The 15,721-nt window shown below is 42.8% G+C and overlaps 1 protein-coding gene across 10 annotated transcripts in view; it reads left to right on the top strand.

Annotated features, from left to right (window-relative positions):
- The window catches only part of LOC117532742 (receptor-type tyrosine-protein phosphatase S-like), an 81,006-nt gene that overhangs the window by 44,647 nt on the left and 20,638 nt on the right, over positions 1-15,721 (top strand). For 9 of the 10 annotated variants that reach the window (XM_034196210.1, XM_034196208.1, XM_034196207.1 and 6 more), the window contains 5 exons: positions 1,087-1,356; positions 2,147-2,526; positions 9,237-9,438; positions 10,877-11,013; positions 11,216-11,360. In XM_034196210.1, the coding sequence (XP_034052101.1) occupies positions 1,087-1,356; positions 2,147-2,526; positions 9,237-9,438; positions 10,877-11,013; positions 11,216-11,360 (1,134 nt within the window). Of the gene's footprint in view, positions 1-1,086; positions 1,357-2,146; positions 2,527-9,236; positions 9,439-10,876; positions 11,014-11,215; positions 11,361-13,280; positions 13,599-13,707; positions 13,902-14,050; positions 14,078-14,306; positions 14,425-14,602; positions 15,254-15,721 lie in introns of all 10 variants that reach the window. The other variant, XM_034196209.1, reaches the window with a different exon arrangement.

The following is a 15,721-nucleotide window of genomic DNA, read 5'->3' as shown; positions in this document are numbered from 1 at the left end:
GTATCTTGTTGTACAATGTGGCTGTCTTTTGCTACATTGCCTATCATTGTCTGGAAGAGAAGCAGAGCTGCCTCTTTCTTTCTGTCTCTATCTTTCTTTCTCTCTATCTGTACTTATTCTATCCCTCTGTCTGTCTCTCCTGCTCTTGTCTGGCTTTTCTCTCCTCTCAGTCTTCAGTTCTTCGTTCTCTTCTTTGTGTTTCTCCACCATTTTATCCCTCTTGAGTCGCCCAGGCATGCAAGTGACCTATGAGTTCAGTCTCTCAATACATTTCTCCCTAATATATAGTCAACCAAGCTCCGGCAGATGCAGTATTGGATATAACTTGGCCCTTTAGTTGTTCTTCTTATGGGCACACAAATAGCTGGCAGGGCCTATTGATCGACCCCATGATGCATACACTCTTTAAAAAGAGCCCATATAATTCAGAAGCACCTCGAGGCACAGAAATCTCAATGAAGTGAAGTTTTTCACTGACATTTCTGGTGAAGTTTAACTGGTTTAGTCACTGCTTGGAGGAGGATTTTTAATGGTAATACAAATATATACTGAAAAACCTGAATCAGAAAGTTTTACTTTTCTGCTTAACTAAATGATACCCAGTAAGAAAACCATTTATTTTATGAGAAACTGACTATAGGTTTCATGTCCTGGTTGAATTGATACTCAAGAGTTTGTCACTATATTATTTGTTAGGCAGCTCACTGAATGGTCGAGCTCAACACTAGATTTGTGTCTTTCTGTTTGAATCATCATTACCATAAAGTAATTGGGACTAAACTTGAAATATCCCTTTGTAATTTTCTGTAAAAACCCTGAAGTTCATTCTCCCCCTTCCTGTTACCTCTCCTCTCTTTCCTCTCTCTTTTTATCTTTCTGGCCCTTACTTTCTCTCTCAATCTCCATCTTGCTTTCTGCCTGGCTCTCTTTTTTCTCTCTGATTCTCTCTCCCTCACTCCCCCTCCCCCTCCTTCTTTTTCTCTGCCTTTCTTCTCCTCACTCCCTTCCCCACTTTTCTTGAACCCCAACCTCACCCCCCAAACCCCCCCCCCCTTCCTTTTCTACCCGACTCTCCTCCTTTCCCAGTGCGCCGTGTGCCCCCTCGTTTCTCCATCCTCCCCTCCAACCATGAGATCATGCCAGGAGGGAGCGTCAACATCACCTGTGTGGCCGTGGGTTCGCCCATGCCCTACGTCAAGTGGATGCTGGGCACCGAGGACCTGACCACGGAGGACGAGATGCCCATCGGACGCAACGTGCTGGAGCTCAACGGAGTCCGAGAGTCTGCAAACTACACCTGTGTGGCCATGAGCAGCCTGGGTATCATCGAGGCCACCGCTCAGGTCTTAGTGAAAAGTAAGAGCCGCTCCAGTGACACAATTAATCATGTCGGCCCTCAGAGAGAGAAAGCTGTTTGAAAAAAGTGCCTCAGTTTTTGCTTTGTTGTGTAAAAGAGACACTTTTTATTTGATAAACAGTATGTTTTTAAAATGTGTGCATGTCAAATATCACTTCTGCCAAGCTAATCTGCGCCGTAATTTCATGAACAATTTTTCATATTAAATATAATTAAGGCAACCCTATTATTATGAGGGCATTTAGTATACTATCATTGAACGAAAATACACCTACTCTCTTACACAATTAGTTTGGCCATTGGTTGCTTTGGTCTTATAAGATACCTCAGTTCATTTGTTCATAATACATTTGTACACATGTGTGATTCACACAATAATTTCAGTGGTGCTTTTTGCAGGATTTTTGTGGACAAATTAAGTTATACGAATTTGATAATATCAACGAATAAGTTAGTCGACAAAACTGTTGATTGTTAGTCTACGAAGAACCAGTATAGTTGAGGATAGCCCTGTCAATAGTTTATTCTCAAAAAGTTATTTCAGATTATACTAAATGTAACTTTGTCATTTCACACAGTGAGTACTTGTTCAACAAAATGCAGTCTAGTATCATAGATACATATGCATATTTGGCATAACATTTATATTTATAAAGTACAGATAAGTAGGATGAGATATCACTGAGATATTTACAAATAAACAGAACAATGTACAAATGGACAAAAAACAATACAGGGTTCATAGTAAGTCATGTAATTCTCTTCCTCTTGCCTCTCTCTAATCCCCAGCTTTGCCAAAGCCTCCTGGTACCCCCATAGTCACAGAGACCACCGCCACCAGTGTGACCATCACCTGGGACTCTGGAAACCCAGACCCCGTCTCCTACTACATCATCCAGTACCGAGCCAAGGGGCCAGACAGCAAGTACGAGACGGTGGACAGCATCACCACCACCCGCTACAGCATCGGAGGGCTCTACCCCAACACTGAGTATGAAATCAGAGTGTCGGCCTTCAATAGCATCGGCCAGGGCCCCTCCTCTACTCGTGTGGATGCCCGCACAGGGGAGCAGGCCCCGGCCAGCCCGCCCCGAAACGTCCAGGCACACATTATATCTCAGAACACTGTGATGGTCCGCTGGGAGGAGCCGGAGGAACCCAATGGACAGGTGGGTGGAGGACTGACCCTTTTATCATTTTGATCTGTTATCAGTAATAGAAAACAAACATTTAAATTTTCCTGCCGAACAGAAAAAACTTTCTTAACTTGGTGCTACATTTCTGCATCAAATTCACTGGTGATCAACTAAAATCCTGTCTGTTCTGAAAAAAACTGCTTTGGCTGTCCAGATATCAGATTTCACTACATGACCAAGAGAATTCACAATAACAATATTATAACGATATCTATAGTAATTTAGAAAGTAAAAGTGTGGGCAAGATACTAAACCCATAAATAGCTCCCGAAGGAACAGCTGTTGGTGTGTGACTGTGTGTAAATGAGCATTAGATTAGATGATGAGCAGTTTGGCCCCTTTTTATGGCAGCGCTGCCATCAGAGTGTGTGTGTGTGTGTGTTTTTTGTTTGTGTGTGTTTGTGAATGTTGGCATGTAGTGTACAGACACTGAGCGCCAAAATAGTAAAGTCCATCTACCATTTAAGTCTATTGGAAGACAGGCAACATTCAGTGAATATGATCATCAAGTTCCTCATTTTTTACATGTTTTACTATTTATCACTACAATTTAACATTAAAATATGGTCATGCCTTTGTGCTTATGTTTGCTGTTCTCCTGCTGCACAATGATTTGGCATTGGGGGGCTCCTACAGTGATTGATTTCAATTCAATTCAATTCAAAACCTTTATTTATCCAGGTAAAATCCCATTGAGATCAATGATCTCTTTTTCAAGGGAGACCTGCAGCAGTAAGTTCCACAAGAAGACATAAAAACATAAACAACAGAACAACAAAAGGACATCATACAGCAAAATGTACAGGGATTACAATTTACATATTTAACCACATGTACAGGTACCAACAGCATCTGATTTTGTAGCATCCAACCGAGCTTTAAAAACATGTAGTGGTACTAGCTTGGTAATTTTCCATTCTTTTTGCAGACTGTTCCATGTTAGTGGAGCTGCACATCTAAAAGCTTTCTTCCCTAAGACAGTCCTAGCACTTGGCACATTTAATAAAACCACAGCATGCGATCTCAGGCAATAAGTACTTTCAATTCGCAGAGAGATCAGGGAGCAGATATAAAATGGTAGTTTATCCAACATGGCATTGTAAATGAAAAAGTACCAGTGACTGAGCCTCCGTACAGTAAGTGATGGCATAACCGCCTTGGTATACAGGGTACAGTGATGCGTAAGTGCTTTACAATTTGTCAAAAATCTCAGTGCACTGTGATACGCAGCATCTAACTTGCTCAGGTAATTGGCAGGTGCATTCATATATAACAAATCACCATAATCCAGCACAGGTAAAAAGGTCACAGTGACTAGCCTTTTCCTGGCCTCAAGCGAGAAACGGGACTTATTTCTGTAAAAGAAACCTAGCCTAACCCTCAGCTTTTTAAGCAGGTTATTGACATGAAGTTTAAAAGTGAGACAGTCATCAAGCCAGATACCCAAGTATTTGTAACAGGTAACCACTTCAAGTTGTATTCCTTGCGTAGTTACAATATCCAAAGCAGTCTCTAGTGTCGTCCGCATAAAAATGTAAGGTTGCTCCTTCGACATTTTCACCTAAACTATTAATATAGATAGAGAATAATAGCGGACCTAAAACTGAACCTTGTGGTACACCATTAGTGATGTTTAACCACTCAGAAGACAGCCCATCAAACTGAACACATTGGGACCTTTCAGAGAGGTAGTTCACAAACCACCCTACTGCATGGCTGGACATGCCTATACTGACCAGCCTTTGCTTCAAAATACGATGATCGACGGTATCAAAAGCTTTGGATAGGTCAACAAATAGAGCTGCACAACTCTGCTTATTATCTAAAATACTCGTAATATCATTTACCACTTTCATTGTGGCAGTGATGGTGCTATGTTGCTTTCTGAAGCCTGACTGATGTTTAGACAGGATGTCATTGTTACATAAAAACACCTTTACCTGTTCACTCACTAGGCGTTCAAGAACCTTGGCCAGAACTGACAATTTAGAGATGGGTCTATAATTGTTTAATAAGGTGGCCTCCCCTCCTTTTAGTAGTGGCAGGACATAAGCTGACTTCCATACTTTTGGGATTTTGTTCGTGCTGAGAGAGAGGTTAAAAAGAGTAGTAAGAGGTGGAGCAATAACATCTGCAGCTATCTTTAAAAAGAAAGGTTCTACGTTGTCCGGACCAGCCGGCTTTTTAGGATCTAGCTTGGTTAAGACTTCACGAACAACATCAACAGTATAAGGAGTAAAACTGAAAGGGTTTTCCAGACCACATTGTTCTGAGTCACCGACTGTGGTGTTCACAGAAGCAGAATTAGAAACAGAATGAAACAGAGAGCCACAGGACACAAAATGCTCATTAAAACAATTTAGTATGGTGGCCCTATCCGATATAGTGCCAGATACTGTGGTAAGGCACGGAGGTAGCTCATTACGGATATCACCGGTGGATATCGATTTTATGGCTTTCCAGAATTTTCTAGGGTTGTTCAGGTTATTTGTGGTAACTGACAGATAATACTTAGATTTAGCACTTTTGACATGTGAAGTGAAGCTATTTCTTAGCTGCCTAAAACGCAGCCATTCTACCTCTGAGCCTGAATTCCTAGCCTTTGCCCAGGCCTTGTTTCTCTCATGTAGGAGAATAGATAATTCAGCAGAAAACCAAGGATTGTCTCGTCCCTTCACTCTAAATTTACGCAGGGGTGCATGTCTATCTATAATTTCCATAAAAACAAGATACAAATAAGACCATGCAGTCTCAACATCAGCACACAAATCGATTTTTCCCCAATCAAACCCAAACAGATCATGTACAAAACCCTGCTCCACAAAATGTTTTATGTCTCTCTTGATGATAATACGAGGTTTAACCTTTTGGACCTTAGTGTCCCTAATTGTGGCTACAACACAGTGGTCACTCAGATCATTCGCAAATACTCCCACAGCTGAGTATTTATAGGGAACATTAGTTAAAATGAGATCAATTAGGGAGGATTTATTTGGGGACTTAATATTAGGGCGAGTAGGACTGTCAACAATCTGAGTCACATTTAAAGAGATACAAAGGTTTTTAAAATCCTCTGACACTGCAGTTAACCAGTCCCAGTTAAAATCTCCAAGTAGCACTATTTCCTTGTAGTCTAGTTGCGATAAAAGATTTGCTAGCGAAGACAAGGAGTCTTTGACAGCTCAGGGGGGTCTGTAACAGCCCACGACCATGACCTGTTGACCCTTTGCCACTTCTATATTTAAGGCTAAAAATTCAAATTGCTTACTGATAGATTTGGAAACTACAGCGGTTACACTGAACTTATTCTTAACATAAATGGCAACGCCACCACCTTTATTAGGCCGGTCGGTACGATACACATTAAAACCATTTAAGGCAATGTCAGAGGCCAAAATAAATTTGTTTAGCCATGTTTCTGATAAAAAAATGACGTCAGCGTCAGTCGAGCTCGCCCAGATACGGACAAAATCTAGTTTACCTAACAGACTGCGCACATTCAAGTGGATGAAACCCAACCCAGACCTAGCTTTAAAATCAGCAGGAGTAGCAATCTGACTACTACTACTGGGCGGACCAGGGTTAGGTTGTACCTTTCCTGACAGTAATAACAACAACAAAACCAGGCATCTTTTCCTCTTAAGCGACACACATACATTGTCATCTACTTTAGAATCACCGGAAAAGTCTGCGAGAGTGTAATTAGAGCTTAAGAAGCAGTCCTGAAGAACCATCATCGCAGGAAAACAAAAAAGACAAACATATTTTGTCGAGCAGATTGACTGTGACAAGGCAACCGGTAATTGTTTGTGTAACACATCCGAACCTTTGCAGGGGATGCCCACTGCGGGTGGCAGAACAGACCTGAATCCAGTAGACTCCTCAGAATGACTAGAGATCTTCTCATAGTCCAAAATAGTTAACAGGCACAGCAGAATCCCGATATGGGCCATTTTCCCAGACCAGGGAACCACGATGTTCCTGGAGCAAAATCAGCACAGCAGCAAAGGACAGGCGAAAGCAGCAGCGTGGTATCCCCGGGGTGAAAGCAGGCCTCTGCGACAGCAGAACCAGGACAGGTGGAAAGCAGGCCCCAGCCGTGGTAAAATCCTCCTCCGTACAGCAGCACACGCCAGGTGGAAGCAGGCCAAGCCCGAAGCGTGGATCCACTCCGTCTCTCCGCGACGACTCCGGGGTAAAAACCTCTCCAGTGCAGCCGTACTCTACAGGTGGGAGCAGGCCTCCGTAGATCGCAGATCGCAGGCAGCAAACAGGTGGAGCCGCTCCGTCTCTTCGCGACGAGCAGGCCTCCGTAGATCACAGATCGCAGGCAGCAACAGGTAGAGCTGCTCCGTCTCTCCGCTCCGTCTCCGGGGTAAAAACCTCTCCAGTACAGCCGTACTCTACAGGTGGGAGCAGGCCTCCGCAGATCGCAGATCGCAGGCAGCAACAGGTGGAGCCGCTCCGTCTCTTCGCGACGTCTCCGGAGGAAAAACACCTCAGTACAGCCGTACTCACAGGTAGGCCTACGAAGATCGCAGACAACTAAAACTACTACTTGTATAAGCAGGGATGGCTAAAAGTTTGTAAGCAGGAGAGCTAGATGCTAACAGATGCCAGATGCTAACAGGTAGTGTGAGCCTGCAGAAATTGCGACTGCCTCCCATGCAGAGGTGAACACAGTATGTATCACTCCTGCTTCTATTGGCTACAACACATTGAAGGAAAGGAAACATTCTAGTCTTTTCAAACTGAATGACCTTTACCCTCTCGTACTATGCACTGTAAACATTTCAAAATTCGCAAAGACTCACAGGAGGTTAAAACGTTTAAGCCTTAATAAGATTCACCATTGGGAGCTTTTTGTGCAGGTGCATGTCTTTTGCAGGGATTGTGTCTTGCCAGAGATTTCCCTTCTGTAACTCCCTCGCTACTTTTCCCACCTTCTAAAGAAAGAAAAGGTAATTGGACTGTCTGCTCTAAGTTAAGAGCAATCCCTCTTGAGACCTATTTCCTTTTCTAGCATATAACTGTATATGGGTTCATAAAAATGCAAGACTTTTGAGGGTGGGGATTATAGATATTAAAGAGTAATACCATGAGAGGTGATGGAGGTGGAGAGTAAGGGCATGGCAGCAGGATTACATCTCAATACCAATAAACAAATCCCACTGGACGGTTAAGGGAGGTACAGTGATTATATTTGACGCTTTACTATATGAAAGCTTGTATTGGAGCTGGTGTTGTCAACTTTAGAGTGAGATTCGTTTATCAGGGTCAACTGCGCAAGAGATGTGGGGAAATCACCTCGTGACAATGACCTCTGCTAAACACTGAACCAACAAATCCACAAGACCATCTGGACCTAAGTATAAAACGGAGGTGATGACCTTAGCTGTGAGAAATGATGGCTTTGGTAGGAAAGATAGTATTATGGATCATTATGGGTGGAACATCATTTAATACAGTACAGTCACTCATAACCTTACAATACAGTGCAAATCCAGAAACTCCATCTAGAGGCCTGTGAACCTGACCGTTGAGCGGCCCGACCAAGCAAGGAGGCAGAGAGTTCAAATATAACCCGGTGTGGGCATTTATTATTCATATCAACATGATTCACAGCCTCAATATGACTGTCCTCCCTGAACACAGTCAGCAGCCACAAGGATCTCCCACACACCCAGACTAACAAGAAAACAGAACCTAAATACACACAGGACCAATCAAACCAACAAGACACAGGTGAGGGGGGAGGAGACAACACAGGGCACCAGGTGAACACAATCAGCAGCAACAGACAAGACGGGAAGGGGAACACTTTTCAAAATAAAACCAGGGAACAAATCCACATACTAACACCAACGAAGCTATACAATCCGTAACGGAGGCCGAGATCTATGGCCCCAGAGATCACCTCCGTTACAAGGCCTTTCTCAGTTCAATTGAATACTCTTTATTGGCATGAAGGACAATATTGCCAAAAGTGTCTAGCAATACTGAGAAGAAAAATAATTAAGAAAATACAGAAAAACAATAAACAATAAACCTTTGCTCTGTGACGATGTTGGTGAGAGACTGTTGAAGTGTATTCATGTTAAGGTAGTAAATATTAGAAACTAACGATAATAATAATAAAAATAGTAACAACAACAATAATAATGAATAAATAATCTTTATTTAAGATTTATATGAGCAAAATGTAATCAATAAATTACAAATCACATACTATAGTCAATTCAAATAATAAAAAGATAAGTAGGCATACCATCTAGGTTAACTAATATAATACAAAAGATAATAATAATATAGAAGTTAATGTAATTGTGGGTTTCTTTCTTTGAATTATATGATTTTCTTGCAATAATCCTGCATTTTCCCTGCTCATTATGTTATGTTTTTAAATTCAGGGTGCATTTGATTATTTTGGGAAATGTGTATTTCTTACACTCTGGTTTCGGGGGTAAGGGTTAGGGTTAGATGCTCTCCTTGCTTCCAGCAATGTCTACATCAACCTTTCTCTATTGTAAGGCTATGCTTGCGGAGTCTGTCAATAAATCATTGATTTTCTTAATATTTACCGTGGTCAGCTATTTTGATAATGTAACGTCTCTTTTGAGGGTCGGATACCATTAGAGTTGACACTGTGTTTTAGTTGTTTAACTGTTTTCTCTATGTTTTAGGTGAAAGGCTATCGTGTGTACTACACCATGGACCCGTCCCGGCCTATGCATGAGTGGCAGATCCATAACGTCCAGGACAGCGTGATCACCACCATCCAGAACCTGGTGACCTCTGAGACGTACACCATCCAGGTCCTCGCCTTCACCTCTGTAGGAGACGGACCCTTCTCAGATCCCGTCCATGTTAAAGTTATGCCTGGAGGTGCGTGAATGTGTGTCTGTAAAACCTAATCATCGGTAGCTGTTTGTGCATGCTGGTGCATGAATAACGGCTAACCAGTGTTCTTTAATAATTATGTGCAGGAGGTTAGTGTTTGTTTTTCAGATGTGCACATGCAACAGAGCACAAATGACTCATTATTTGTGTGTGTGTGTGTGTTAGCAAAGATAAGTAGCTTATTTGGGTGTATGTAAAGTTTGTGAGTCAATCCTCTGTGATTTGCTTAGCAAGTAACCTGTCAGGAAATATGGCTACTTCAAACAGAATAAATTGTACCTACTGGGACAGAAGTGTGGAGAATCATGAAAAGAAAACGGGGATTAATAGCCGAAAATGTCCCTCTTACCTCAGCGCTGTCCGTGTCACTGCGACAGCTGCTGTGAAGTGGCAGGTTTAATGTGTTGGGAGGGACAACAGATAATTACTGTGATGGTATTACTGTTTTAATTTCCATGTAGCCTGCTATGGCATCAGATGTCTCTTAAAAGTCTTCAATTTTCTAGCATACAAAAGGAAAGAGATTATATTTAAAAGGCATGAAAAGACAGGTTTTAGAGATTTATGGATCAGTGGGTGTCCAGTATTACATTAATAATTAGTACAACATGTTTTATTCAACTTAAAATACCTGAGGTCAGGTAAGTAAGGCGAAAGTAAGAAAAACAACCATGCTTATTAATACATTATATATATATGTCAACACTATAAAACGAAACTGCACTCCCACACAGTCTCCAACAGGTTTGATCAGCTTTGACTGACGGTGACATTTCCCTTGAAACATATTTCCCATTCTTATACTAATAGTATTGATGTCAACACCTTATTTCAGAAGAATAGCACTTATCCAAACACAGTAAGTGCTTTTCAAAACAAAGCAAGACATAAAGAAACTATAAAAAACACACAAATGAGGCAGATATTTAGTCAGGTAAAAATGTACTACTAGGATATCAATTCTATTGACATGTGTATATAGACTTTTTGCACTACTTTTTATTTTGTATTTTTGTATTTTATTATATATGTTGCATTGTTGGAGGTCAGAAGAATTTCATTGCCATTTCTACACTGTAGCTTTGTGCATATGACAATAAAACCTTTGAATCTTGAAAAAGAAAAACACCAGGTAAAACAGAACACAATAAAAAGTGGTTTTAAATAAGAAAACCTTCCAGTAAAATCGTTTTTTTAAGAAGTAACTTTAAAGATGTATTTTTGGAGTGTTATGTGAAATAAACAGTATCACAAAAACTTTGGCAGATCATAATATTATAGTATATGGTGGTAAAAAGATTATAAATACACTTTTTTTTTAAGGACCTTTCAGTGCAAAACCAAAGTGCACCACAAGACTTCAAAATAATCCGATAAAGATAACCCAAACTCCTGTCTGACTCTTTTGTCCTGTCTCCTTCAGTCCCAGGCCAACCGGGGAAGTTTAAAGTCAATAAGGTGGCCGACACACACATTGAGCTGACCTGGGAACCTGCCTACACAAAGGAGGGCATCGTCAACTATGAACTGCTCTACAGACCTGTCAAGTTTGGCAGCTTGGTAAGACCCCTAACTCTCTTTTTATAAACCTTTCTGCTGAGCGGATTGAGAGGACAGATAAAAGAAGGAAGTTTAAAAGATTAACCCCATCGTTCAGCGCCTCTGAGTCTGCTGGTGACAGTCTCATCTCTTTTGATAATTTATTTCTCACTCATCCCAACCTCTTGTCCTGTCCTCTGCTCCTCTCTCTTCCCTCTCATAGGAGAAGCTGACATTCGGGCCGAGGAGTTCGTACACAGTGGAGGGTCTGAAAGCCAACACAGAGTACTCCTTCTCCCTGGCCGCCATCTCAAACAAAGGCATCGGAGCTTTCACCAACGAGCTGGTGCAGAGGACATTACAAGCCAGTACGTCTCAATTTGACTGTGTCCACCTGCTTTACCTGCAGGGATGCACAGATGCCACACATGTAAATTGTATTATGTTTCAGTCATGTGAACAAATCCAATGCAAATATTTTGTCCTCTACACCAACACACACAGGTTACAATACATCAGATCCTGACCTGGTCAAATCTGGGACCCCATCTTCAAATCTCTCCATCTATCTCGTTTATCAACCCCACCTCTCATTCATCCATCTAAGTTTGATTGTGCCTTTCTTCCTCCCCTCAGCCTCTCGCTTTCTTACACAGCCAAAACATCATGACAGATGGAGATGGAGCAATGATTAATGTTACACTCTTCCTTCTTTCACCTTCCTTTCACTTTTTCCACTCTATCAGTGTCTAATGTCTTTGAAAGGACGAAACTGTCTGCCACTTATTGGCTAGCAGCCAGAAGTGAGCCGCATTAAGGATGGTGGCTGGCTTGCAGTGTTGTCAGGTAAGTGTCAGCCAGTCTGTATTTTATCTGAACATGGATTATTTTTTCTCTATTTTTCTCTGCACACTGATACCTGATAAGGGTCAAATAAGTTATACTTCTTTGCCCTGACATATAGAGGCATTTCATATCTTCCAACAAGAAGAAAATGCAGAGAAAAATTGAAATACAAGAGAAAGAATACATTAAGTTGAGAAAAAAGGAAGCCCTTCAATTCATGGTGGCTCTCGCCTCAGCGGTAAGTTTTTGTCAAGTATTAACAATCACTTACAGACACACAGATTCATACTGGGTGTTCACAATCAGTACAAATAGAGCTAAACACTTTTAGCGGGTCTCTTTTCACCCCCAAAAAGAAAGAGACCTATAGTTGGTGGTGGGGGGATTCAGGAAAGGGAAGGTGCCAGATAAGCAGACTATTTCATGCAGTAGAATTCATTTCCCTGGGAGGTTATGTGCGCTTTGTTATCGCCAAGCTTTGGTGCACATCTAGATTGTCCCCCGAGGCTAACAGAACAGTGGCTGTACGGCTGAGTGGATAGATACTTGAACCTGTCAGCTATGACTATTACACTCCCACACATACACACATGCTATACACTCCCAGACACGCACAAGACTGTGCTCAGCGCTGTGTGGTTCTGTGTGCTCGCTCTATACAGTAAGTAACATTATATAGGGTGAGTGATACCCACAGTTCAGATCTGTGATGATAAAGGTGTGTGATTCTTGGCTTCCTTTCTGTACTTGTTTGTAACAATAAATATCCTAGCCTACTTCCGATTCAATTCTTGTCCGCAATTTATCATTCTTACCTGACTTTCAATATCCGTTTGAGTGCCTTTCCTCCCAGGCTCCTGGTCTTTTTCGTTTTTATTTTCTAAACCTGCCTCCTAAATCCTTTCAGCGCTGTGTGAGATCTGTTTTAGTTTGTGTTTTTTCTTCCTTTTGTAAAGCCCAAAACCTTCTCCTAGTCAGCTGGAAAGTCTCAAACCTCAGGGATTATGCCACCATGGGGGGGCTGATGTTGTGAATTGTGTGTATTTGTCTGTTCTCCTTTTTACTGAGCTTAACATCCTCACTTCAGAAAGAAAGACTTATCTGTTTGATTCACAAATCTGAGTTCCTTTTCTTCTACTTGCTATGGCTAAAGGATCAAATATAATCATCGGGTATCAGATGCACAATTTCCTTGGGTATAATTAAGTTGTCCACTCAGGGTCGATACTGGTGTCTCTGGTTTATTTCATTAGTCTCTTAGTCTAACAATATGCTTTTACATTATGTGGTTGCTTCCATTTTGTGCCTCTCTTGTTTCCCCGGCATAACAGTTCACCTTAGTTTTTATTGTTTCCATTTTTATCCTTATCTCTTGCTTTTTCAACCCCATTCTCTTGGATCTTTCCTAAACTCTTTACCCTCCTCACCCCTTGTCCAATCAGAGCCCTCAGCAGCACCTGAGGGTGTGTCCTGCCAGAGTGCCAGCTCCAGCTCGCTGAGAGTTAGTTGGAGGCCGCCTCCAATGGAGGGTCACAATGGCGAGTTGGCAGGTTATGAGCTGAGATACCAGAGGGTTTCTGGGGCAGGAGGCGGAGGTCAGGGCCTGGAGGGGAAGGGGCTTCCTATCCCCGCCCTGCAGGGGGAGACATTGCTAGAGGGGCTGGAGAAATGGAGCTGGTACAACATCTCCATGGCAGCCTTCACTGCAGAGGGGACTGGACCCAAAAGCCTCGCTGTGATCTGCAGAACTAATGAGGACGGTAAGAGTGAGAGCCATAGATCAGACCTAAACAGTATTGAATGTGTAGTTGATTATTTACTGGCTCGACTGTTGGTCACTTAATTAATTCTGAATTTGTGTGTGCTTAGTTCCTGGTGCAGCCCCTCGTCAGGTGGACCTCCAGCCGCTCAACTCCTCAGCGATCAGAGCCACTTGGAGGTCTGTGTTGCCACGGTTACGGCAAGGACAAATCCGTGGCTACCAAGTTCATTTCGGCCGTGCTGAGAGCGGTGAATCACGAAACCTTCCCCGCATTAAAGACCTCTTATTGGACGAGTCCCAGGTGAAGTCATAACTGAATTAATTAAATATTTTTAATTTATTATATAATTTAACATTCTCCCTCACACCTTTTTGTTTTCTGTCCTTTGACTCACTCCCTCTCTCATCTATCTTGGCTGCCTGCTGGGTGTGTCTCATCTGTTGGATAAGATGGAGGAGGATGACTCGACTCAATATGTGAGTGCAGAGTGCAAACAACCCATCCGCGCTTTATTATGAATGAATGCACTATTATAGCGCAATGCATCCAATACATTGATTACACAGAGACAATTTGACCACTGGAGATTTGTTTAGCCAATGCATAACTGTAAAGGAAGTGAAGCAAGAGGTATGTGTATTGTCTCATATTAAAAGTAATAAGTTAGCAGTATTTAATAGTTCTGTTATGTGTGTTCCCCCACAGGAGCTCATTTTAGAAAGTCTGAAAGCAGAGACTTTCTACTCCATCTCGGTGGCAGCGTACACCACCAAAGGGGATGGAGCGCACAGCAAAGCCAAGCTGGTGCAGACCCTGGGGATTGGTAAGCATATGCCAAGTATACAGTTCAGTGCAATTGATTGAGTAACGCACTGAAGATCCTCCATTAAGCTGTACCAGCAGGCAGTAAATAAACAGCTAAATCAATTCGAATTCTTCCACAACATTTTACATGATCTACGTTTTATATATACATTACCATTTGTTGTTGTTGTTTGCAGTGCCCGGCCCCCCCTCCCTTTGGGTGCATCCAGGATCTGGTCCGTCAGTGGTGGTGCGGTGGGCTCCTCCAGTGGAGTGCTCTGATAGCCGGGGGGCTCCGCTGGAAATCAGGGGTTACCGCCTGCAGTTTGGCCTAAAGAATACTTCCTTAGACACCACAGTGAATTTCACAAATCGCGAGAGAAACTTCACTATCAGAAACCTCTCCCCGGGGTCCTCCTACGTCTTTCTTCTCTCTGCTAAGAGCCGAGCAGGATACGGAGACATGGTGCAGCAGGAGATAAAAGTTCCCATGTTCCCACCCTTGGGATACCCAAAAATAACTGACTTTGTTAATGCCACTTGCTGCTCCCTCCAGTTCTCCTGGTTGCCCCTTGCCCAGGAAGAGTGCAATGGTGACATCACAGAGTACACCTTATCGTACAGAGAAGCCACGGCCCCCAAACCCTCTGCCGACCCCGGCCCGTCAGCAGTACCAGCCCCTACTGCCCCCCCTTGGCTGATCACGCTGCCAGCGAGTGAATCCCGCTACACCATCCTGGGCCTCAATCACAGCACAGCCTACGTGGTGCAGCTAAGAGCCCACAACAAGGCGGGGCCAGGCCCCTTCAGCCCACATCTGGTGAGCCGAACCCTGGCCTTTGAAACAGGTAGGGCTGGCCTCAGGCCGCAGGAACACCCCTTCCTCTTCTAAGCACTGGTTCAGCTTCACATCTCCGCTCCCTTTACTATGGATTTCACTACAAACCACTAAACTAAATGAAGTCTGGGCCAGTTCTTACAGGTTGGCCATTCACCTGTGAACCTCGGAGAGGCCGAGAACTGCAAAGTCCAGGGGAACACGACTACTTCCCCCAATCTCCTCCACTCACTCACTTATACCTTCATCACCTACCCTTCACCACCAGTGGAAGCAGGCTGAATGTTAATGGATGTTTGCTTCAAGAGCACTGCTTATCACAAACCCTCAGGTAAAAGTCAATGCTGGACTTGATATACAGCTTGTTTTTTGGAAGGTAAGTGTTCAGTCTGAATTCAGGGGGAAACTGGTCTGGTGCTGTATCTGCAGGTAAGCTTTTTTTTTAACTGATAGACCTCCACTTCCACCTTTTCCAAAG

This window comes from Gymnodraco acuticeps, unplaced genomic scaffold (assembly GCF_902827175.1).
Source record: "Gymnodraco acuticeps unplaced genomic scaffold, fGymAcu1.1, whole genome shotgun sequence".
Classification (NCBI taxonomy): domain Eukaryota; kingdom Metazoa; phylum Chordata; class Actinopteri; order Perciformes; family Bathydraconidae; genus Gymnodraco; species Gymnodraco acuticeps.
The sequence above is the reverse complement of the archived record's forward strand: the minus strand, read 5'-3'. Positions and strand labels throughout refer to the sequence as shown.